The sequence below is a fragment of the Balaenoptera physalus genome (assembly GCF_965194825.1).
Source record: "Balaenoptera physalus genome assembly, chromosome: 5".
In the NCBI taxonomy this organism is placed as follows: domain Eukaryota; kingdom Metazoa; phylum Chordata; class Mammalia; order Artiodactyla; family Balaenopteridae; genus Balaenoptera; species Balaenoptera physalus.
This window is the reverse complement of record NC_138884.1, coordinates 114928782-114955384: the sequence shown is the minus strand read 5'-3', so window position 1 is coordinate 114955384 and position 26603 is coordinate 114928782. Positions and strand designations below refer to the sequence as shown.

Genomic DNA, 26603 nt, shown 5'->3' with positions numbered 1-26603 from the left:
CAGCCATTGCCTCTTTGAATATTTCTTCTTATTTCCTCTACTCACTTCTTCTGGAATTCCTGTTAGATTTCAGTATGAATGTTGGAGCCTCTTTAGCTCCATTTCCTCCACTTCCTTTAATTAGTCATATTTTTAAAATTACTTTATCTATCTAGACTGAATTCTGAGAAAATTCCTGAGTATGATCTTACAGTTCAATGATTCTCTTTGACTTTGACCTGTCTAGGGTTTATCCTATGTGCTCATAAGGGTTTTATTTCATTTATTTTGATTTTTCATATACTCATATAACTTGACATACATAGGATCGAACATAATCCTTTCCTCCTTCTACATCACCAGCCTATCCCCATTTCCACTATACTTCCACCACATAGGCCTTCCACCAGTTCCTGTATTTCTTTTCTTTTTTCCCAAGACTAAATTTTTTTTAATTCAATTACTGTGCTTTCCATTTCCAAAATTTCTATTTTTTTTCATATCCACATGTTCTTACTTCATTTCTTCCTGTAGTTTTTTTTTCTTTTTTCTTGTTCTGCATTATTCCTTTATTCGTATCTTTGAGGATCCTAAACATACTTATTTTGAATGACTTTTTGGATTATTCTTTTATTTTCATGCATCTAGGATGAATTCATCTTCCACTTATTGATTTTGTTAGATGTGCTTCCTAAAATTAATTTTCCACATGTTTTGGAATTTGGATTTTGGAGATTTTTCTCTAGTTGGAGGTTCTTGTTGACTCTCTGTTTTCTCTGCTCACCTCTCTTTTGCCCAATAGTTTGGCAGTCCAGAACCAAAGAGCATACTGGCTGCTCAGAGCTCCTGCCACCCAATAATATTGGGCATACTGAAAATCAATTTGCTGCATAAGAGGGAAGCTTGGCTCCAGACCTTAATAAACATCACAGAAGGAAGAAAGCTAACTCTGCCACTCATATGCCTGGTACAAATAACAAAACAATTCAGAATCTGATTAAGTTATTTTAGTAACAGTTTCACTAGAGGGAGTGAAACTAAATTCGCTCATATTTATTAGTCTCTTAGTTTTCTATCAGAAAAGATTTTTAGAAACAATAGTCTTTAAATCAAATCACGCGAACCCTAAAGAATATGATATCAGAGGCTCCAAATTTACTCGGCTTCTTCATAGAAAACATGATTGCAGAGTTCCCAATTTAATACATTCCCTTTAAGTGAACAACACCTCTTTCAGGATTCTGTATATAACAATGCCAATAAACAATTTAGCACGAGATTACAAACAAACAAACAAACAAACAAAACATGTATCCAGAAACCTCCACTCAGGCTTTGCATAAGTCACAACCTCAGGCAGGGATCCTAGTAAATATTCAGTCTCCTCTGCTGCTGTTTTAGTCCCTGGATTGAAACCAAACCTGGTTTGGTTTTTTGCCCTCTTCCCTTTACCTCGTAAGAGCTGAACTCCCAGCAGATCCTTGGCTTCATCCTTTTCATTCGTGTATACTGCTGTGTCACTTCTGGTTTATAGAAATTCTTATTTTATTTTAATTTTCTCTTATGGTATATTTATCATGAATAATATGCTTGGATGCAGTGGAGTGAAGTAAGGGAATGCCCCAAAGCATGAATTTATAATCCCTGCTCCCTCTATTTATATTTATTAGATAATACTTCTTATAGAATAAGGGAACTATCTTCGTTACTATATAAGACAAAATTCATCTTTATTAATCACTACTTAAAGAAATAAAATGGAGTGTACGTAATGCTTCAGAAGCAAAATCATCTTGCTTAAGAGACACAGAATCAAAATCTTATAAATGATCATTTAATTTTTGCTATCTAGTGGCTAAGAACATCTCCTAGAATATAACATCTTAGCTAAAATAAAAATGATAAACAAACCTAACAAAAATTCAAAAAGAATATACTTGATGGCCTTTACCAGAAAAAAAGTAGGAGTGATAGGAAACAATCAAATTAAAAATATATTTATATTTCAACATTTACCATGAAATAGTTTAAATTTTAAATAGTGTGTGCATGTGGGGGGCAGGGAGAAGAAAAATAGGTCTACAGGGAATGGAAATGTAGTTGGAATTTCAAATCTCTTGAATTTCAAATCTATTTTTATCTATTTTGATCAAGATGTATCCTAAGTTCTTAGTTCCTGGCATAAAGAGATACTCAGTTACTGAGGATCAGTCAGGAATATGTAATTGATATAATGTATCTTGACCTCATCAGTACAGTTGACAAGCAGTCTCCCAAGGCAATAGAAATAAAAACAAAAATAAACAAATGGGACCTAATCAAGTTTACAAGCTTTTGCACAGCAAAGGAAACCATAAACAAAAGGAAAAGACAGCCTACAGAATGGGAGAAAATATTTGCAAACAATGCAGCAGACAAGGGCTTAATTTCCAAAATATACAAACAGCTCATACAACACAACAACAACAAAAAACCCAATCCAAAAATGGGCAGAAGACCTAAATAGACATTTCTCCAAAGAAGACCTACAGATGGCCAAAAAGCACATGAAAATATGCACAACATTGCTAATCATCAGAGAAATGCAAATCAAAGCTACAATGCAGTACCACCTCACACCAGTGAGAATGGCCATTATTAAAAAGCCTACAAATAACAAATGCTGGAGAGAGTGTGGAGGAAAGGGAACCCTCCGACACTGTTGGCGGGAATGTAAGTTGGTACAGCCACTGTGGAAAACTGAGGTTCCTCAGAAAACTAAAAACAGAATTACCATATGATCCAGCAATCCCAATCCTGGGCATACACCTGGACAAAACTACAATTCAAAAACATACATGCACCCTTATGTTCATAGCAGCACTATTCACAATTTCTAAGACATCGAAACAATCTAAATGTCCATCGACAGATGAATGGATAAAGAAGATGTGGTACATATGTACAATGGAATACTACTCAGCCATAAAAAAGAATGAAATAATGCCATTTGCAGCAACATGGATGCAACTAGAAATTATCATACTAAGTGAAGTAAGTCAGAAAGAGAAAGACAAATACCATGTGATATCACTTATACGTGGAATCTAAAATATGAGACAAATGAACCTATCTATGAAACAGAAATATAATCACGGACATAGAGAACAGACTGGTGGTCGCCAAGGGGGAGGGGTTTGGGTGAAGGGTGGAGTGGAAGGTTGGGGTCAGCAGATGTAAGCTTTTATATAGAGAATAGATAAACAACAAGGTTCTACTGTATAGCAGAGAGAACAATATTCAATATCCTATGATAAACCCTAACAGGAAAGAACATTTAAAAAAGAATATATATATGTATAACTGAATCATTTTGCTGTACAGCAGTAATTAACACAACACTGTAAATCAACTATACTTTAATTTAAAAATTAAAATTAAAATACATTTTTAAAAAGAATTTTGTAAGAGAATGAAATATTCTCATGGAAATCAAAGGAGGAGCATATTAGAGCAGGAAGAGTCATTTTGGTAAAAGATCCTCAACTTCATTGCCCTCAATTTTGTACATGAAAAGAGGAAGTGAGGATATTCAGTGGTGTCAGGAAAGCTCAATCAGGAATCAGGTGGTATGTACTCTGAACCATTTAAAATGGCAAAAAGGAAGGAAGAGTTTTCTAACAATGGTTTCTGACCAGTTTGAATTTGCAGCACACTTGGTAAGCTTGGCTCTAATACTTGCTTTGTGAGCTCTTTGCTGAAGGAAGCCCAAAGATAGAATTCACTGATACTACTTTAGAGATAATGATCACTATGTATGTACCTATTCATGAAGAGGAAAATTAGTCAATGTCCATTTTGACATGGTGTATTGAGATAGAGCTGGTGATCTTATGTCAATGTGAGCATTATATATAATGTACACTTGTGAGCATTGTATACAATGTACAATATATATTTATACATTTGGTAAAAAGACTTTCTGATTAAATTTGATTAGACTCTTGACATTTATTTTTAAAGCTTGATACTCTTTGACAATAAAACAGAATAATGTCACTTAAAAAAAATACAGTTGAGGTCTTCCCTGGTGACGCAGTGGTTGAGAATCTGCCTGCCAATGCAGGGGACACGGGTTCGAGACCTGGTCTGGGAAGATCCCACATGCCGCGGAGCAACTAAGCCTGTGAGCCACAACTACTGAGCCTGCGCTCTAGAGCCCGCGAGCCACAACTACTGAGCCCGTGTGCCACAACTACTGAAGCCCGCGCGCCTAGAGCCCATGCTCCGCAACAAGAGAAGCCACTGCAATGAGAAGCCCGTGCACCGCAACCAAGAGTAGCCCCCACTCACCGCAACCAGAGAAAGCCCACGCACAGCAATGAAGACCCAACACAGCCAAAAATAAATAAATAAAATAAATAAATTTATTAAAAAAAAATACAGTTGACAAGGCTCGTGTTACTTTGGGAACAATTAAAGAAATAAAACTGAATAACAAGTACAATTAGGTAAACTAATCATTAGCTCCTGATCTTTCTCAATATTCACTTATTAGTAGGTTGAAGTCATCCTGAATGAAAATGAAAATAAAATAGTTTCAGACAATCTAATTCCAGAGAATACTATCCACAGTCATCATCTGGAAAAGGTGATATAACCCATCTAGAGGCACCTGTTCTAACAGAGGGTCATTAGATCTATGAGTTGCCTTCTGTCTTAACTGCTTGCTCCCCACATAATCTAGAGAAACCAGCAAAAGTTCTATCTTTCTTTTCCCTTTTACTCTACCTGGAGACTTCCTCTGAGTTGTCTGGCTACCCAAATGGATCTCACTGATGAGAACCCAGAGCTCAATGCCTCCAAAGGCAATGGGCTCATAGCATGCCACGCCCAGAAGGTAGGCAAAGGAGGGGGAATTTTATCCTTATCTCCATTTTTCCCAGCTCTCGTCATAAATCATGAATTCATTCTGGCAACTTTGTCCCCAGCATCAATCATGCTAAGCTGAATGACAAAATCTGGTCAAGGGACAAAGATTAGTAAGAATGGTAATTTGACCCAGCTAGAGTTATTTTCATTTTATTTTACTATTTCTTCAATTATCAAGCAAAGGAGATCAAGGACATGGATGATGCAAGTGGATTCTGCTCTAATGTTTCACAGAGTAGAGACCAGGGTTTTATGAAGGATACACATGTCTGAGAATCCCAGAAATAGTGGTTTTCTGGTTTCATTCCCCTTTTAGACAGGAAACATCAGTCCATTACACTGGCTTTTGGAAGCAGAGTGGAAAGGACTACATTGGGAAGTAACTTTTTCTCTTTGCGGGTGTTTGAGGAATCTCTCACCTGTGGTTCCCTTGATACAAGTAATGACTCCCCCCAGCTGTTTGCTCATGACTGACTCCTGCCCCAGCCACTGATCTCCAGGAAGGGCTTTGAGAGAAGCCCCACTCAAGGAGAACCACTCCAGCTTTCTTTCAATGGGTGTACATCTAGTGTATAAGAAAACACAGGAACTAATGCCCAGGTTTGGGGTTGATAATTTCTTTTTATAAGTTTTCTTGTTCTACGTTAAGTTTTATTTTTATTGAAATACTGTGTGCACCGAGTTTACAAATCAAATCGTGTGAAAAAGCTTAAAACAGAAACAGCAGTTTCTACTCCTTATCTACTACCCACTCCTGTTCCTCTAAGGCAGCTGCTTTCAAATATCTTACCTAGATAATGTGGGCATTGAACTCTGTTTCCAAATAATAGATGCATAAATTCCTACAGGATTGGGTTATTATCAGTGGGTTTATTTGGGGGTTTTTTCAGTCTGAAGAAGCCAGGTAAAGGGGTGAGCTATTTTTTAGGGGTTCCTTGGGATTTGCTTCTACTTTCAGTTAACTCTCCAATAGTTTCTCACAAGATGACAGGTTATCTCACAAACAGAAAATTCTAATTACAAACTTGTTTAGAAGAAATTGAAAAATAAACAATCAAGGGTACACTCTAGCAAAGACATCAGTGTTTTGCTGGAAAGAGTACTACTATTAGGTTTTCAAATAAACATTACTATTCTGTGCACTAAGAAAATTCAGGCTGTTCTCACACATACATTTGCAAAAGAACTTCAAAAATAAATTTTCAAAAACCAAACTGAACAGTTTCGCTCAAAATACTTAGAGAAACATATGAACAATAAAGCGAAACCAGGGCGTTTTACTGTTGAGCAGATCTTACACTTCACCAAATTAAATAAGTGTTTTATTATAAAAATTCAGTGTATCCTCTTGTACTAGGATGTATACATTAATGATTGTAAAAGTCAAAGAAGCAAAAAAACAGATACATGGAAATCATAATCAAAACAATCACTCTTACCCACCGTGCAAATGTTAATGTATGTGCCCCACTTGTCAATTTGTTCTGCTAATTACATATGCAATGCTCTTCACAGATTCTGGAATAAAATGATGTGGTTCTCAATATTACTGATATAGACTCATTTCAGAGATTGCACTTCAGAGATGGCTCTAAGCATTAAAAAATTATGTATTATGGGACTTCTCTGGCAATCCAGTGGTTGAGACTTTGCCTTCCAATGCAGCGCGTGCAGGTTCGATCCCTGGTCAGGGAGCTAAGATCCCACATGCCTCGCAGCCAAAGAAACAAAACATAAAACAGAAGCAATATTGTAATAAATTCAATAAAAGGCTTTTAAAATGGTCCACATCAAAAAAATCTTTTAAAAAAATTATGTATTATGGTCCATTCTAGTTGTAGTGTATCAATTAACATTTTCAGGAAGAAACTTACTTCATGGGTATTTTCATGCTTCTCTCAGTACAGAAATAACTTCTTTGGGGACAATCATTTTTTACAAGTATTAAAGTATCTGTATTCCACTTCTTATAATATCATGAAGATGTTGAGGGCGTAATAACTGTCATCAACTGATGCTTCAAAAAGATATACATCAAGCATTTAAATAATTTAAAAACTAGGATATAAGGAAAATGAGACTGAGCCCTACTCTCAAAGAGCTTACTGCCTGTTGGGAAGTGATACGATGCTCCAAGTTATAAGTACTACCTATGGTACTACAGGAACACAGAGGATAAGAAACCAGAGGCTTCTTAGAAAACGGTGTTTGAACTGATTCTGGAAAAAAAAATAGGAGTTAGTCACAAAAGGAAGGGGATGCTGAAATATATCAGTGGTATTAGTGATGCACAAGAAGGCAAGAGTCCAAAAAATACTTAGGAAAAAAACCCATAAGACTTGTTGATTTGTTAGTTGTGGGCTCTGAGCAAGAGTAGGAGTTAAAAGTAACTTTCAATTTTTTTCTCTTAGATAACTGGGTTGTTGTAAACCAATCGAAAATCACAACAAAGGAGGCAGAGCTAATTTAATGGAAAGTATGAGAGTAGTTTGGGAAATTTTGAGATGTTCATGTGATGTTCAGTAAAGAGTCAGATGTATATTTCTAAAGCTTAGAAAAGATTTCGGTTTAGACATATAGATTTGGGAGTTATCTGCCTACAAATGGTAACTAAACAATGATGGGGACAGAGAATGAAAAGAGCAGAGGACTTTGAATTAAGCCACAGGGAACCATAACATCTAAGAATAAGGCAAAGATAAGGAGCTTACCAAGGAGACCAAAGAGCAATGGCCAGAAAGAAGGGAACAAGGGAAGGGACATATGTTAGACTTGAAGGGATCAGAGCTATACTCTCCAACAGAGTATCCACCAGTCCCATGTGGCTACTGAGGACTTGAAATGCTCCTAGTGCACCTGAGGAATTAAATTTTTAATTTAATATAAAAACTGATAATTGATTCAGTTTTTTAAAAACTTTTAAGTATGTTTAAGATAACTTGAGTATGTGAATCTATTTTTTAATGATAAATTTTATAAACTCTCAACAAGATTAAGTGTTCTGATCAAAATTTACCATCAGAATTTTGACATACAGTGAATATAAAATACACTCATTTTGAAGATTTTTGTATGAAGAACAAAGTGTAAAAATATTTCATTAAAGTTTTTGTATATTGATTACATGTTGAAACAATAATATTTTGGATATACTTGATTAACTAAAATGTTATTCAAGTTAATTTCACTTGTTTTTCTTTTTAACTTTTGAAAGTGGCTAGTAGGTATCATGGCTTTCATTTTATTTCTATTGGACACAGAATATTTCAGGAAAGAAGTAATCATGAATGTAGGGAGACAATTCTCCATAGATCTCATGTTTCTGTAGATCTTGTAAGTAAAGCACTGTGCACCCTTTATTCCAACATATCTTTTCAAGGATATCTGTATAAGAAAAAGCCTTGGAAAATGAAGATGTCTCACTGCAGAACAAAGAAAAGGCATACTTACTACCCATTATAAAAGATATAGATTTCTTAGGCTCAGGGTTCCTCTTTTGTGATTAAATCCACTGTGTGTGCAAGTGTCACTTGACCCTCTTTGCACAGTCTTGTGGGAATTGGGGTTTAAAAAACCAGTACAGGGGCTTCTCTGGTGGCACAGTGCTAAAGAATCCGCCTGCCAATGCAGGGGACACGGGTTCGAGTCCTGGTCCAGGAAGATCCCACATGCCGCGGAGCAACTGAGTCCGTGAGCCACAACTACTCAGCCTGCGTGCCACAACTACTGAAGCCTGCGTGCTTAGAGCCCGTGCGCCACAACTACTGAAGCCCTCGCACCTAGAGTCCATGCTCTGCAACAAGAGAAGCCACCACAATGAGAAGCCTGCACACTGCAACGAAGAGTGGCCCCCGCTCGCCACAACTAGAGGAAGCCCACACACAGCAACAAAGACCCAACACAGCCAAAAATAAATAAATAAGATAAATAAAAATTTAAAAAAAAAAGTACAAAAATGCTGATATTCTGGCTACTGTTATTGCAGTAATAAGTAATAAATTTTTGTTTTTTGTAAGTAATAAACTTTTCCTCATCCCTGACCCAGAAGTCTTCTACCAGCATCCATGAAATTGTGGCAGGCTAACTTGTTAGCTTACAAGAAGGGTAAAATCTCAGACATTTCACCGTTCCCGACAGTGACTCTGTCAGGTATATATTGCTGTATAACAAACTGCCCTAAAATTTAGTAGCTTAAAACAATAACAATTAAAGATAGACATATATATCAATGGAATGAAATAGAGAGTCCAGGAATAGACACAAACAAAAAGATCGAATGGCTTTTTTAGAAAGGTACAATGGCAATTCAATGTAGTCTAGAGAATATTTTCAATGAATGGTGCTGGCACAAATGACTATGCATATGCCAAAAATGAACATAAATCCACACCTCACATCTTATATAAAAATTAACTCAAAATAGACCATAGACATAATTTAAAATCTAAACCTATAAAACTTGAAAAGTAAACATAGGAGAAAACCTTTGTGACCCTGGGTTAGGCCAACAGTTCCTAGATATGACACCAAAAGTGCAATACATAAAAGAAAAAAATGATAAATTGGGCTTCATAAAAATTACAAACATTTGTTGTGTGAAAGACATTGTTAAGACAAATAATAAACTGGGAACATATATATGTAAATAACATCTGGTAAAGGACTTGTATCTAGGATATATAAATAACTCTTAAGACTCAAAAGTAAGAAAACAAACAGCTAAATTTTAAAAAGTAAGCAAAATATTTGAACAGATACACAATCCATATTTTTAAAAAATGGGCACAGAAGCAAAGGACTATTTAATCCAAATAGAGAATTCAAAAAATAAGATATAAATATTACTAATAAGCAATAAAAGGACATTCAATCCTATTTGCAGTCAGGGAACTGCAAATTAAAACAATAAAATATCCTTTTTCCCCATAAAATTGAAAAAATAGAAATACTGATAATATCAAGTGATGGTGAAGGAATGGAGAAATGAACACTCACATACTCTTGGCTGTAATACAAATTATTTAGGAAGCAATTTGGTAGTACTTATTATAATTCAAAACAAGCATATCATTTGGGTCAATATTTCAACTTCTAGCAATCTATTCTATGAAAATAAAATCATGAAAGTGTAAAGATGTATCAATACATAGATGGATTTTGTATTATAAGCTATAATGAAAAAATTGGCAACAATCTAAATTTCCATAAAAAATTGTCTAAATAAACTACAATGTAACCATAAAATTGAACATTAGGCAGACAAAAATAAGGAAGATCTACATGCTGATCTGTTAGTGTAAAAAGCAAATTGCACACCAATAAGTAGAGAATGATTCCATTCTTGAAAATATAAATGTGGCTGCTTCTCTATATAGATTTCTTGCATCTATTCAAAAAAAGATTGGAAAGGAACTTAATTAACATAAGTCACTTTAGGGAAGATGAAATTTGATGGGTGGGTGGTAAGGAATATTCACTTGACAGCCCTAGATAATTTTTTAGAGTACTGGAATTACAGATGATTCTTATTTTTGTTGTTTTCTAGCATTTTTCTGAAATAAAGAATAATTGCTGAAGCAAAGTCCTGGAGGAGACTGAGAGGAAAGAATCGAGGGCATAAGTGGAAGGATCCATCTCAGAAATGGCAGACACCTCATTCTCAGGAAGGGCATGAAAAGTGGCAAGAATTGGTGGGGATATAGATCAGTTGGAGTTCAGGCTGTAGGGGTGGGAGGGCTGGGAGATGAGACATGGTTTGCCTGACAGCTGTGATTTCTCAGTAAAGTTGAGGATGGGACCCAGGGTTGAGGAGAGTGGTCAAGGTCTGGAACAGTCAATGAGGGAAAGAGGAGGGATATTCACCAAGGACGAGGGAGGAAAAGTGCACCTGTGAAGTTTTTATTATCTAGTCCTAGAAGTAGCAGACAAGGTGTAAGACAGGCTGGGAGGGTAGTCTTACCTCCTGGACAGGAAGAGGGGAATGGATTTTGGTGGACTGCCATCAGTCTCTGTGGCACTATGACTACCTCAGATTTTGTCTGTAACCTAGATCGCTTTTCGCACCCCCTCACACGTCCATATTCTACTTGACACTCATCCATACTCAATTTTAACAAGTTTCTGTTTTTATGAAGACGTTATACACTTATTGTAGCTGAAAGGAACCTTAGAAATACCAATTTCCCCATTTTGTGGATGAGAAAATGGTGAATCACAGAGACAAATGATCTTCTAGTGAGGCAATAGTTTATAAATGGTGGAATTAGACTGACCCAGCTCAGTGCAGTTTCCAAGATGCCACACAAACCCTGTGTAACCATGATTAAAAAGAAAAGGATACTATGTCTGGGATCATCACAAATAGTTGTCATAAAACTAAAGCAAGACTTGTGCTTTGGAAATTAAACATAGTATCTATTAAACAAAAATTACTCCTGTTGAAGGTGATGGCATAATACAGATATACTGCAATTAATTTTATATGAGATGCATAAAAGAACTGAATACAAGTAAGTAATTTGAAATGATGCATATTTTTAATACCAGGATCTTCTCCAAATCCTAAAATTTACACCACATTCAAGAACTGCAAAGCACTATCTAAGGCTACGTCATGCTTTCGGAAGGATTACAGTGCCCTCTGCAGCTTCAGCAGAAATAAACACAAATTTGATTTCAAAACAAAACAAACAAAAAAACCCCAGTAATTTAAAAGTCAACATGGAAGTGTATGCAATTAACATGCCTCAGAAATTCACTTTACTTTTAAACTGAATTAAAATACGTATGTAAAGATCACATTTTAAGCAAAATGCACTACAGCATGTATAGCAGGTACCTATTTCTGTAAAAAGATATGCAATATAGAAAAAGATACATATATGTGTGTATCTATAGATTAATTTGAGGATAATACTCTAGAATATGGCACAGTTGCCTTTGGGGAGATAAACTAGCACTCTGGGGATCATACGTGGGAAGAAGATTCCTTTTCACTGTGACTCTTCTGGTACTACTTAAATTTTTCATCACATGCATGTATTAATCTTTCAGGTAAGAAAAAAAAGTTAATCAATAAAACTTTTGATTACCTTTTAAAGAAACGGTATGCATCCAAATTTTAAGCCTCTCTCTCCAGAAGTTCCTTAACTTCAGACAAGTTCTTTAGTCTGTTAGAAACAAAACAACACGCCCAAAATGGAGTCACTTATGTTAAGCCCCATATCCACAAACTGAGATTGAACTTAATTACAGTTTTAGCTCACCCAGAAATGGAATCGTAAACCAGTCAATCAGGAATGGCCTAATCAGTTAGGTAATCTGACTGATAGAACCTGGCCATCCCCTAAAGAAAAGTAACTTTTCAATTACCAACCCGCTTTTTTGCCCAGTATAACTTCCTGTCCCCTTGTGCCTATAAAAGTCTTTCATTTTATACTGGTCCTTGGAGCTCCTTTCTGTTAGACTGGATGCTGCCTGATTCAAATCAGCTTTTGATCAAATAAACTCTTAAAATTTTTAATATGCCGTTGTTTATCTTTAACAAATCTCTTTGCCCTTCCCTAACCACTTAATTTAAATTAAAACATAGCTTTAACTCTGTGTTATCTTTTTTTTTTTTTTATATACTGCTGCAATACACGATTTTCCATCCCGTGTCTTTTTTTTTTTTTTTTTTTAATTTATGGCTGTGTTGGGTCTTCGTTTCTGTGCGAGGGCTTTCTCTAGTTGCGGCAAGCGGGGGCCACTCTTCATCGCGGTGCGCGGGCCTCTCACTGTCGCGGCCTCTCTTGTTGCGGAGCACAGGCTCCAGGCGCGCAGGCTCAGTAGCTGTGGCTCACGGGCCCAGTTGCTCCGCGGCATGTGGGATCTTCCCAGACCAGGGCTCGAACCCATGTCCCCTGCATTAGCAGGCAGACTCTCAACCACTGCACCACCATGGAAGCCCCCAACTCTGTGTTATCTTATTAGATATACCCAGCATCTTCAAAATTCAGCTGTGAGAAAAGTAGTCTATACTAGCTCACATTTGGTTAACCAAAGCAATATTGAATAGAATACAAAAGAGTAGACTATTTTATTTACAGTTTTTATCTACTAATTTCTTAATTTGGGGAGAAAGTAATATTCACTAAGATATTAATAATTATGAAATAGTATACAATGAAAGGTAGGTTTGTTTTCTCAGTCCTCCCCTCCAAAGGAAATTAAGTGTATTCCATGTATCTTTTCAGAAATTATGTCAATATTATTGAGCAACTGAATATTTTAATTTATAGGCAATATTATTGAGTAATAAATATATCAATTTATTGAGTAATTGAATAAGCAATTTTTTAAATTGAATGTTTACTAAACTGCAAGTATCTTTCTAGGTCAGGGTATAAGGAGTAAATAAAAACTAAGTTGCTAGGCTTCCCTGGTGGCGCAGTGGTTAAGAATCCACCTGCCAATGCCGGGGACACAGGTTCGAGCCCTGGTCCAGGAAGATCCCACATGCCGCGGAGCAACTAAGCCCGTGTGCTACAACTACTGAGCCCACGCCCTAGAGCCTGAAGCCACCGCAATGAGAAGCCCGCGCACCACAACTAGAGAAAGCCCGCGCACCACAACTAGAGAAAGCCCGCGCACAGCAACGAAGACCCAACGCAGACAAAAATAAATAAATAAAATAAATTTATAAAAAAAAAAACAAAACACTAAGTTGCTAACCTCACAGAGTTGACAATCTGGTGGGAGAAGACAGATAACATAGACATAAATTAATACATATTTATCAGAAAGACATAAGTAATATTTTAAAAGAAGAGTAAAGACAGTAATGAGAATGGGTGGGAGAAATTTGGGGATGTCAGTGGGCAATGAGCTCATTCTCTAGTGGAAGAAAATATTGAATTTATATTCTGGATAAGTCATTTACTAACTGGATAAACTTCAGTGAGACATTTAAACTCTGTAAATTGAATTACTTATTTATAAAAATATGGGATAAAAAAACCTCATAAACATTTGTGGTGACTAAGATCTTATTTAACATATTAAGATTTAGGAAGTGCTCAATAAATATTTGTTAATAGCCTATTTTCAAAATGCTTTTATCTTTTATGAAAGGAATTATATATGGTGAAAACTGTTTGGAGGAGAAATAACAGTGAGCCTGATAATGGTAATAAAAATGTCAATTGTTAAAAAAAAAAAAAAAAAGAAGAGTAAAGAAACAGAAGTAGTAGACAAGAGAGTTGTTATTTTATACAGACAGAGTTCTGAGAAGATGACATCTGAGCAGATGCCAGAATTAAATGGAAGAAGAAAACATGGAAATCTGGGGTAAGAGCCCACCAGTCAGAGTAGCCAGTGCAAAGGCCTTAAGAGGGAGCCAGTCCAGTATTCAATAAACTACCAAGAGGCTGCTGTGGCTGGAGGGGAGAGAGCAAAAGGGAGAATGGTAGCAGGGAAGGCCAGAGGGGCCACAAGGGGCAAGATCACGTAAGGCTTGGGAGACAGCTGAGCCTACAGGCTTTATTCTGAAAAAAATCAGGGTGAGGGTGGCACTGGGGGTCTTGAGAGAGGATTAACACGACCTAACTTACATTTTTAAAAGATCACTCAATTTGCTAGGTTGAGAATAGACCAGGGTTGGGGGGTGGCAGGGGGCAACACAAACGTAGAACATGAAGACCAGGAAGAGATGGTATTTTGGACCAGGCAGATAGCAGAAGTTGTGATAAATGCTCATATTCTGGAATATTCTCTAGGTAGTCCCAACAGACATTCAGACACATTGAATGTAAACTCTGAGAGAAAAGAAGTCAAGCATCATGATTCCATAGTTTATGACCTGGGTAACTGAAAGGTGGATTTGCTGCAAACTAACCTGCAGAAAACGGTGGATCAAGCAGGTTTTGAGGGGAAAATTTGATATTAGAAAGTTTTGATATTAGCAGGTTTTGATATTAGAAAGTTTGTAGTATTTATTAAATATCCAAGATGGGAGAAATAAAGGCATATGTTTGCTGATGAGACCAGTTTATTAAAGCAGGGGAAATGACTATGCGAGACAGACAAGAGTAGGAGAAAAGGGGTAGGATCTAGGGCCCACGTGGAGAGATTTTCAGAATGGAGGACAGACAGTTCTTCATCTATCTAAAATCTGGAAGACGAGGTAAATGGGCACAGACGTTACGTGGGTAGACAGGTTGGCAGGAATCAGTGCAAGGTTTCTTCTGGCTGCTTCTATTTTCATAATGAAATAGAAAAGAAAATCTTGTTTGAAGGAATTAGTGAATCCCTTTTCACTCCCTTGCAAAAAACCTTCTGTAGGCTTCCCCTCACCATTAGAATAACATTTTAACATGACAAGATCCCACAGGACCTTTCTCCATTGCCCCAAATGCTCAAGCCATGGGGGCCTTCCTTCTGTGCCTCAGACACATGACAAACTTATACAAGCCTTGGGTCCTTTGACTTACTTGTCACTCCATCTGGTAAGCCCTCTCTCCCACCCTCCCAAGTCTGGCTAATTCTTATCATACAAGGCCTCAACCATCCCCCCTAGGCCTTTCTTGAGTACCCTATCTACAGTGGCCCATGCTCTCCTCATAAGTTACTTACACATTTATTATGCATTGTCTGCTTCTTCCCACAAGAACGTTTCATAAGAAACTGGCACCCCCTATCCCCCACCTTATTACTCCCTCTCTCCCCAGATCTGGCCTTACTTTTCTTCTCAGTCTTCATCACTACTTGATAGATATATAGATATAGATATAGATATAGATATGGGTATATATATAGATACAGATATATAGACATAGATTTGTGAATTATCCATCTCCCCTGAGAGAATAATAGCTCTACGAAAGCAGGTACTTTTCTAGTCTATTCACTCTGTGCCTCATAAGCCTAGAACCATGTCTGGCACATAGTAGGTGCTCAATGAAAATTTCTTAATGACATATTTGAAAAAGTAAATGAAAAAAATGCCTGTAGAGCATATAACAGAGCCCCTGGCAATAGTAAATCTTCAATAAACGTCAGCTGTTATGATGATAACAAAAACAGCCATGGCATCAATCATGAGCACAAATATGAAAGGCTAATCCTCCTCTGTGCTCTTGAATCAATTCCCCTTTTGTTGTTAGAGACTTTCTTTCGTTAAGTATATGTCCCTTCCTCCTCTTCACAGGCTCCTTCCCTTTAGCTAAAAATGTGCAATATTTGCCCACCGTTTTTTAAAAATCAGTTAAAACACACTTTTCTTAACTCTGTATTATCTTATTAGATACAGCCAAGTATTTTCACAGTTCAGCCGCAAAAAAAGGGTAGTATTTTGGTTAGGCTACTCTTGGTTAACCAAAACAAATCTTGAATGAACAAACTCATTTTGTCTACTTTTTTTTCTACCAGCTAGTTTCTTCAAGTTGAATGAAACTACTTAATATTTGCATGCTTAAAATATTAATAATCACAGAATAGTATACAATGAAAAATAGGTATTTTATCTAACTTAGTCCTCCCTCTCTAGGGAAACTAGGTATATTCTGTGTATCTTTCCAGAAATTATGTATGCATATGCAGACATATAAATATCCTTTGAAAATATCAAATAGCACCATACTGTGCACACAATTCTGCATCTTGGATTTCTTCCAGCTAATGAAACATCTTGGATGACTTTCTAAAGTACACATAAAGAGCTGTATCATTCTTTTTACTTGCCACATAATGTTTCACTGTAGTGATAAAATGTCATCCATTTCCTATTAATTGACACAACGTGTTTCCTGTCATTTGCTACTATATGTGATGCTGCAACTACAGTAATAGCTATATGGCTATATAGCAAGATTCTTCATATATCTATAAATAAATCCTTAAAAGCAGAATTACTGGTATAAAGGACAGCAATTCAGTTTTTTATTGATATTGCCAGATTACCTTCCAACATAGTTTTACTAAATCAGTAGTTATCTAATCCTCTAAATAATGAACAATTATTAGTAACTGCAGGTCATATTTTTGGTGAGGGAAAAGGGGATGATTCTTGATCCTTCTTAAATCAACTAAAACTGAAATTACTCCTAAAGAAAATGTTAATACTTTACTATGACACATATTTAAAACAAAGGAAACCAAGCACTATTTCTGGGAAAGAATTACTTAGAATCACTTTCCCATTTCTGCTAAAAAAAGTTTCACCTCACTACTAAACGAGTTTTTCCAGTCTTTAATAATTCTCTTCCTAAGTCAACCTCTTAGGAACTCACAGAAAATGGAAAAAAGGAGTTTAAAGGAAAAACTTAAACTCAAGAGTTTCCAAGGAGCACAAGATTCTTCTGTTTCTGGGCTGGGCAGTAACTTTCAACTCTTGGCATTTGAGGTGTCTTTTTGTTTTGTTTTGTTTTAAATTTAAAAAAAAATAACAAAAAACAGTGTAATTCTTTAAAGGTCCTAATTCTCTTTTGTTAGTGAAGAAAAAATTCTCGGCTTTGTTTTTCCACAGATTGCAAACTCTTTCAGGGTGGGGTGGAGGATTGCGTTTGTAAACGGCTGCCAGCACTTCAACGGCGTTTAGCAAACAATAGTTACCTCTGCTATTACCTTGAGAGCCTCTTGCCACGAGCTTCCCGGACCCTCTCTCTGCGACCCCCAAGCTTCCTTTTCCTCCAGACCCTTAAAACTGCTCCCTCAACCCTTATCCGTGGACGCGCCGCCGGCCTGACGTCCCCCGCGCCGCGACGCAGATGGAACGGCCTATGACGTCACGAGGCCGCGGCTCAATCAGACGCGGCGTTTGGGAAATTTTAAATTTAAAGGCGGGGTGGCTCTCACGCTCAGAAGCGCCGGGTGCGGAGGTTTTTGTACAGTTTCCTGGGATCCAGCCCGGCAGGATGGCCGATGAAGGAGCCGTCGCCGTCTGCGTGCGGGTTCGGCCCCTCAACAGCAGGTAGGTGGGCCAGACCTTGCCCAGGTTCCCGTTGCGGCCTCCGGCCCGGGCCTGAGCCGGAGGAGTGAGTCCTCGCTGCTCCTTCCTGCTCCGCTGCCTAGAAACTCGGCCATTGACCCGCTTTGTGCCTTGGTTTCTTTTGTGTAAAGTGACGGGCCAGGATCGGAGGATCTAGAGGATACTTTCCAGCTGTGGGATTCTCTTAAGTCTATAACTCAGGCTCGCCGACATTAAAGACCCTACTCCCTGCGCTGCACTGCCGTCCCCCCCATCTGCGCTCCCCATCCCTCCCCCAGGAAAGTTGAATAGGAAAAATCCTTACTGGCACTCTTCACAGCTAGTCATTTTACATTTAACTGACTCTCTTCCCCCCCTTTACTGTATACTCCTTGAGCGCAAGAACTAGTCAGTCTTGTTGCATTGTATTCGGTAGACACTCAACACTTCAGTCAGTGACTGAACTCCACGTTCAGAATGTTGAATGACCGATATTCATCAAAATTGATTTTTTTTTTAGTACAGTGTACTGTACTAAACACACACTACCATCGTTGCCCAGTGGATCTTACGTTCTAAAGGGGTAGACAGAAAATAAAGTGAAAAATATAGAATATTAAGTGATGATACTGGAGTAATAAATGCTATAGAGAAAAAGCAGGAAGGGGAAGAAATGAAAATGAAGTCTGTTTGCTTTGCCTGTCTCGGGCCCTTGCCCCAGAATGCTGACACATTTTGTTTGAGAAACATTTGTTAACCATTACTGGGTGTTTAATAAATAAGAATAGCAAAATGAGGAATTTCCTATTTTTAAGAAGCTCATTAATGCATTAGAAGAAAGCTACATAAAGAAAGCATTATAATACATCATGACAGGTGTTATGATAGACAGGTGGAGAATGTTTGCTAGAGGAGTCTTCAGTCCTTAAGTGAGATGACAGTTTAGGGGAGGGACAGGGCTGTGTAGGAAACTCCTGATACTCTTCATGAATGAAAGAAGAGTTAAGTTAGTCAATGGAAACATAAGTCAGGGTATTCCAGGCAGAGAGGGTTCGAATCTTATTTTGGAGTGACCTTCAGGCAGTTGATTTGTATGGAGTTAGGGTGTATATAGGAATTTAGAGGAAGATGTGAGTTGAAGAGAGAAATTACAATGATCCAGGTGTCATGTGCCAAATTAAGGATTTCAGATGGTTTTTAAAGGCTTTAAGCAAGAGGGACATAATCAGAGTTGCATTTTCAACGTATCTTTTCAGCCGCCAGTACTGGGTTGGAAGGTGGAAGTGAAGAGCTTCACAAAGAAACTCCCATGAAAGTGCAGGAGGTCACGAAGCCCCATTTAAAATCCACCTTTGACCCCTCAAAGGTGGATTTTCCACATTTATCCTATTTATGGTATACGTCATTACCATCTTTTAAAATATTCATCAGAAGATGAGGTCTTTTCAGTTATCTTTCATGTAACACAACTTCTGTGACCAGTTATTCTAAAATGCAGTTTTTTTATTCTTTTAGAGAAGAGGCGCTTGGAAAAGATACTCAAGTTTACTGGAAAACTGACAATAATACAATTTATCAAGTTGATGGGAGTAAATCCTTCAATTTTGGTAAGTTTATAACAGCATCAAAAGTTAACCTGGTATCATTTTTCTATTATGAGTACAAAAGCCTTATGAATAACACTGAATTTGTCACTAAAGATCAAACTAAGCCTTCAGTAAACTGCTTCAGTGGAAACTTTGAAAAATTGTTCATCCATTCATGTATGCTAAGTAAGATAATAAACTGACACTTAAAACATAGCAATAATAAAAAAATAATAAGTAAATAAAAAATTAAACACAGTTATAGTCATAGTGCCTTTTAACTGAAATTAACATTTTTCCTCTTATTCGTCAACGTACTTGTGGCATAAAACTCTGTAAGCCCAAAATATGTTATTTAATGTCAAGTCATCTTTAAGATCTTCCAGTTTGGTTTCTTTGTTGTTGTTGTTTCTTTTTTTGTTGTTGTTTGTTTCCTTTCTTTTCTTTTTTTTCAGTTGTTTTTCAAAACTTTTTAAAGAATAAATAGTGAAGATATTCCTTCTTTGTCTGGTAGAATACAGCAGGGACCTACCTCAGCTTTTGTGGATCTTATTTGGTGGAAAGAAAGGCTTTAAACAAGTATTTACACTTATGATGACATAAGCTTTGTGGGAGTTTATAGCAGGGATCTAACTAATCTAGGTGTCTGAAATGGTACCACTTACACTGGGACCTGCAGGATGAGTGAGAGCTAGCTAGGACAAAGGGACTTGGAGGACCTAACGGTTGACTAGGTTGATTTGTGTATTGATTTAGCATGTATATAGTGCTGACAATGTGCCAAGCACTGTTCTAAGCACTTCATATATATTAACTCATTTAATCCTCCTAACAAGCCTATATATTTGGTACCTTCCCATTTTAATGAGGAAGCAGAGAGGCCTGGAGTCACACAGCCAGCAAATGAAAGAGTCAGGCTCCAGATCTGTGTTCCAGCCACACTACCATGCTGCCACTTAGGCACCATAGAGCAACAGTGACGGCCTGTCAGCAACCTCAGGAGTAAGTGATTAAGTTGTCAAATTAGTGTTTAACTAGAAAGCCACAAAGATACGTAGAAGAGAAAATGATTCCTGGTAAAGGAATGTTTGGTGGTATTAACATAATTTTTAAAAGGTAATATGTGCCAGAGATTATAAAACCTAACTACCACAGATTCTCAGTAGCCATATATGCCCATGAAGGTTTTGGACTCATCCAGCTGTCTGAAACAGATAACATTAAAGTTTGAATCATTCTGCCATTTCTCCTTGCTCTAAAATCATGACCCTTAAGCAGCCTTCAGATGGCACTTTGGTTTTCCATATTGTTCTGCCGATAGGGCAGATGTGTGGTCATGGTGCAAGCAGTGTGATCACTGAATTTCTCATTGTAGGTCAGTACATTTCCCTCCTGATTTACAAATCCATTTCTTGTGAGCTTTTTAATGTGAGGGCACCACTAAAAGAGTGGTCTGTTTTTAATGTGCTAACAGAAGCAGAGAACCACATCCTGGACTTGTGAATTCATCAGTGCAAATGCTACTCTAAACCCAGCCTTTAGCAGCACTTCAGCTTTGGTCAGTACTTTTCTTCCAAATATCTGCATTTTTTGGTTTCGTTTGAGCTAGACCTTCTTGCTAGGTATGTTAAAAACATTAACATTTCTCAAAGAATAGTAATAGTCTATATTTCCTAAGTATTAACATATGTTCACAATAATTCTATGAGGAAGATAATATATATCCATTTTACATGTTAGGGAACTGAGGCACAGACATCAACCACTTTGGCCAAAATCACACTGTAAATGGCAGAACCAAGATTTGCAGGCAGTCTGATTCTGGACCCCCATATTCAGCCACCATGCCCTACTGCCTCTTGAAAGCACATAGGGTAACAGACTTGTATTTTTTCTGTGTGAGGACCAACACATTTTACCTAAAGAGGAGAGTATTTTCAGAGGACCAATAAGTTGAAGGAAATATTGTGTCTTAAATCTTTTATCATACCATATCCTGACAATTTTATTTCTGTGGGCAACTACTAATTCAGAATGAAAACAGTTAATTTGTTTGATTTAACTTTTATGTTTTGTTTTTTAGATCGTGTCTTTCATAGTAATGAAACTACTAAAAATGTATATGAAGAAATAGCAGTACCAATCATAGATTCTGCCATACAAGGCTACAATGGTGTGTATTCACTGCAAAAACATTTCAGTCTTGGGTGTCTGTTTAGCAAGTATTGATAGTTTTATACATTATAGCTTCATTTTTAATCTTTGCATGTGTGTGTTTTGTTTTTGCAGGTACTATATTTGCCTACGGTCAGACCGCATCAGGAAAAACATATACTATGTTGGGGTCACAAGATTATTTGGGAGTAATACCCAGGGCAATTCATGACATTTTCCAAAAAATTAAGAAGGTAAATAATTTAGCTAAATTTCTAGTACATGCAGGTAAAAGTGGTGATAATAGGATAGCAACCTTAGTGTTCTCTTGTAATGATGAAGTATATTTATAGTTATCTCTTGATTATCCATGAGGAAAGAAGGAAGGCATAGCATAGATTCATTTTTTTCCCACAAACTTACTAACTTACAAAGCTTAAAGTTCTTTCATTCTTTCCTTTGAATCATGAAACAGTACTCCCACCAAAAAGTGGGCATTAAGGAACAGGAAAGTCTTATCACAATGATTAGGTCCTCATTGCCTTTGTTTAGCTACCAGTGATTATTAAGGAGCAGTAAAAAGTAGACTAGATGATAGACAAGGGAATCAGAAGGTCAGAATAGGCAAGCTAATTAGTTGAGTTGGTTTTAAATTAGTTTTTTCATCATTTTAATTATTTTTAATTTCTTGAATATATGTAAGTTTTATTTTGAGGTTAGAGAATTGGACTGGGTACTTTCCTGTTATAATTCTATGATACTATACTTTTCATTATTTCTGAAACAATGCTTTGCTGTTGTTGTTGCTTGTTATTATCAATATAGAAGCACAGGGGAAGTTTTGTTTTTTGTTTGTTTTACAAAGATAATTTCCTGAAAGACAAATACCACATGACTTCACTTATATGTGGAATCTAAAAAACAAAACAAATGAACAAACAAAACAGAAACAGACTCATAGATACAGAGAACAAACAGGTGGTTGTCAGAGGGGAGGGAAATTGGAGGAATGAGAGAAATAGGTGAGGGAGATTAAAGGGTACAAATGTCCAGTCTGAAAATAAATGAGTCACAGGGATGAAATGTGCAGCATGGGGAATATTGTCACTAATATTGTAACATCTTTGTATGGTGAGAGATGGTAACTAGACTTATCATGTGATCATTTTGATATGTATGGAAATATTGAATCACTATGTTGTGTGCCAGGAACTAACATAGTGGAATAGGTCAACTACACATCAACTAAAAAATAAATAAAAATGTTTAAAAGATAGTTTCTCAAAGAATATTTTAATATTTAATATTAGCACATAAGCATTCATTACTAGGTTTTCATAATTGGATGATCTCTGATTTTTTCTGATATGTTTTCACATATCTTTTTCTTCTAGTTTCCTGATAGGGAATTTCTTTTACGTGTGTCTTACATGGAGATATACAATGAAACCATTACAGACTTACTCTGTGGCACTGAAAAAATGAAGCCTTTAATAATTCGGGAAGACTTCAATGTGAGTAACAGAGTTAACAGAGTGGCTCAAAAAATAGAGTTACTCGTTGGGATTATTTTCCTTGAACATTTGCCTTTAATTTCTATATATTTTAAAGTGTCTCCTGTTACTATGGTTTGTTTTTTATTTTCTTTCTTAAACAGTTATAGAGATTATCTCTTAAGTAACATGTATAGTTTTTTTGTTTTTTTTTGTTTTTTTTTTTTTTTACATGTATAGTTTTTAAATATTGACAGCTATAATATTGTGGCATAAGTGCCTAAAAAGAGCAAGCTGGAAGTATCAGGTTAGAATTCGGTGTATTTTGGTACAGGAGATAAATTGTAAATAGCATAGATTTAGTTGTTATTTTTGTACAGAATAAAAGTACCCATTTTCTACTCAACTTCCACAAATGAATTCTATAATAGTTTGCACTTTCTTTTTGAAATGCAAAATTTTAAGTGACTTATATTTCTCTACTTTTCCCATAATTAAACTTGTTTCAGAGGAATGTGTATGTGGCTGATCTCACAGAAGAAGTTGTCTATACATCAGAAATGGCTTTGAAGTGGATCACAAAGGGAGAAAGTAAGACTTTATACTGTATTTCTTCAAAACACGTGTAAAAACTATTTAATTGAATGTATTTAGGCTTTAAATCACACTTTTCACTTCTAAACTTAAATACAAGTTCGTGTTTTTCTTTGGATTTTAATATACGCAGCTGAAATATGACTCTTTTACAGAGAACAGGCATTATGGAATTACAAAAATGAATCAAAGAAGTAGTCGTTCTCATACCATTTTTAGGATGGTAGGTAATTCTCTCTATATTTGGTCTTTCCAATTAAAAATACACTAATTTTTCTACAAGTTGCCTTTTCTTTCTAGATTTTGGAAAGTAGAGAGAAAGGTGAACCTTCTAATTTTGAAGGGTCTGTCAAGGTGTCCCATTTGGTGAGTATTGATGAACCGTGATAATGTACTAAGTGAGCCGAACCAAAATTTAATTTAGCTGCTGGATGTTTGGTTTCATGAGAACTGTTAACTAATTGGCAAAAGCATCTATAAATTGGTAGTTTAGTCTCATCACTAACATGAGATTACTAACGGATATGTAGGAAGAGTTCAGAGAATCTTACTTCCTGTGACCTTATAGCTGCCATTTCCTGAACTTTAGATGTAAGAACTGTAGGAGTTGAGGCTTTCCCTAACTAGTAATTGAGGAAGGGTTGATTCCATGCACATTTAAGAGTTAAAGTAATCTTGGAATTTGGTGATTTTTTTGTGTGTGTTTGTGGTTTTGGGGTTTTGAGGGTTTTTTTGGTCTCTGCCAATGGTATTGAGACTTATGAGATGAACAAAAACCTGGGTGAGATAGTTAAAAAATAAATCAGATTATTCAAGTTCATAGTTAAGTACAATAAGAAAATAAGCTTTGTATTATAAACAGTGTTTTAGACTATAAATCCCTTGAAGGGAAGAGTGATATCTCCTTCATCTTTGTAACTCCAACACATTGTACATAGTTTATATTCAATACCTGTTTGTTGTTAAGTGAATATAAGCATTATGAAAACATTCCTCCTTGCAGCACTGTATCATTTCTCTTTTTTTGTGCTTCCTTTCTATTCCTTACCATTATTGCTTTATTCTCTGTCTTCAAGGCCTAAATTCTTTAGTTTGATGTGGGATGTGATGTAAGATTTCTCGATTTGATTTGAAAACTTCAGGGGAAAAAGTAATAAATCTATAATACGTTTGTTTTTCAGATTTTGAAAAATCAGTCTTAATTAAGTATCTAATTCTAGTTCACCTCAGTTATTTTACTATACAAGTATATCATTTATTTTAGTAGACTAGTCTTTAACAACAACGAAAAACATAAAACCTAACTTCTGTTTTGTTTTCCAAACCTGGCCTGTGATATATCACTACAATTTTAACTTTTCTCTTATAGTGTAGCTTTAATTATAAATTAAGTTTAATTATAATTAAATTTAATTATAATTTAGCTGGACATATTCAGTGATCTGTTTGGTGTCTTTTCTTATATTATTTGCTGCTCCATCATCTAGGGACCATAGATACCATCTGGTCCAACACTCCAGACTTCCTGCTTACTCTAAGTATCTTCTTGGAAAGAAGTCTTCCCCAAAGAGTCTTTTTCTGGCTCTTTGGAGGTGGTCTTTTTATGAGTGTCTCCTGGCCTTTCTGGAATAATAACATCCAGGTGCTCTTAGCTCTGCTCCTTTATTCCCTTTTGTGGCTTCTTTCCTCCTACGCTCCTAATCAAAGCACAGGAGTGTTCTGTGGCTTTTCTTCCCTTGTTTGCCCTTGTTACCATTTCTGTGTTGACGATGGTCAAATATTTATTGTTTCTAAAGTCTCTGAGTTCTATTTTATTTATTTTTTTATACAGCAGGTTCTTATTAGTTATCCATTTTATACATATTAGTGTATACATGTCAATCCCAATCTCCCAATTCATCCCACCACCACCACCCCACCACCACTTTCCCCCCTTTGTGTCCATACGTTTGTTCTCTACATCTGTGTCTCACTTTCTGCCCTGCCAACCGGTTCATCTGTACCATTTTTCTAGGTTCCACAAATATGCGTTAATATGCGATATTTGTTTTTCTCTTTCTGACTTACTTCACTCTGTATGACAGTCTCTAGATCCATCCATGTCTCTACAAATGACCCAATTTCATTCCTTTTTATGGCTGAGTAATATTCCGTTGTATATACGTACCACATCTTCTTTATCCACTCATCTGTCGATGGACATTTAGGTTGCTTTCATGTCCTGGCTATTGTAAATAGTGCTGCAATGAACATCAGGGTGCATGTGTCTTTTTGAATTATGGTTTTCTCTGGGTATATGCCCAGTAGTGGAATTGCTGGGTCATATGATAATTCTACTTTTAGTTTTTTAAGGAACCTCCATATTGTTCTCCATAGTGGCTGTTTCAATTTACATTCCCACCAACAGTGCAAGAGGGTTCCCTTTCCTCCACACCCTCTCCAGCATTTGTTCTGTGTAGATTTTCTGATGATGCCCATTCTAACTGGTGTGAGGTGATACCTCATTGTAGTTTTGATTTGCATTTCTCTAATAATTAGTGATGTTGAGCAGCTTTTCATATGCTTCTTGGCCATCTGTATGTCTTCTTTGGAGAAATGTCTATTTAGGTCTTCTGCCCATTTTTGGATTCGGTTGTTTGTTTTTTTAATATTGAGCTGCGTGAGCTGTTTACATATTTTGGAGATTAATCCTTTGTTCGTTGATTCATTTGCAAATATTTTCTCCCATTCTGAGGGTTGTCTTTTCATCTTGTTTGTAGTTTCCTTTGCTGTGCAAAAACTTTTAAGTTTCATTAAGTCCCATTTGTTTATTTTTGTTTTTATTTCCATTACTCTAGGAGGTGGATCAAAAAAGATCTTGCTGTGATTTATGTCAGAGTGTTCTTCCTATGTTTTCCTCTAAGAGTTTTATAGTGTCCGGTCTCTAATCCATTTTGAGTTTAT

At 36.4% G+C, this 26603-nt stretch overlaps 1 protein-coding gene and 1 long non-coding RNA gene across 8 annotated transcripts in view; one reads left to right on the top strand and one right to left on the bottom strand.

The window, feature by feature from the left end:
- LOC309661373 overlaps positions 1-17593 on the bottom strand; it is a 306543-nt gene extending 288950 nt beyond the window's left edge. Inside the window, exons 1-2 of the long non-coding RNA XR_014263992.1 lie at positions 17491-17593; positions 11982-12059 (exon numbers count right to left, since the gene is read on the bottom strand). This is a non-coding gene — a long non-coding RNA (uncharacterized lncRNA). The remainder of the gene's footprint in view (positions 1-11981; positions 12060-17490) is intronic.
- Positions 17594-17633: 40 nt separating this feature from the next.
- Positions 17634-26603, top strand: part of CENPE (centromere protein E) — a gene marked incomplete at its 5' end in the record, with an annotated part of 73312 nt that continues 64342 nt past the window's right edge. For all 7 annotated transcript variants that reach the window (XM_082462730.1, XM_082462732.1, XM_082462733.1 and 4 more), the window contains 8 exons: positions 17634-17836; positions 19349-19440; positions 21503-21592; positions 21709-21827; positions 22968-23087; positions 23576-23657; positions 23816-23883; positions 23961-24026. In XM_082462730.1, the coding sequence (XP_082318856.1) occupies positions 17634-17836; positions 19349-19440; positions 21503-21592; positions 21709-21827; positions 22968-23087; positions 23576-23657; positions 23816-23883; positions 23961-24026 (840 nt within the window). The remainder of the gene's footprint in view (positions 17837-19348; positions 19441-21502; positions 21593-21708; positions 21828-22967; positions 23088-23575; positions 23658-23815; positions 23884-23960; positions 24027-26603) is intronic.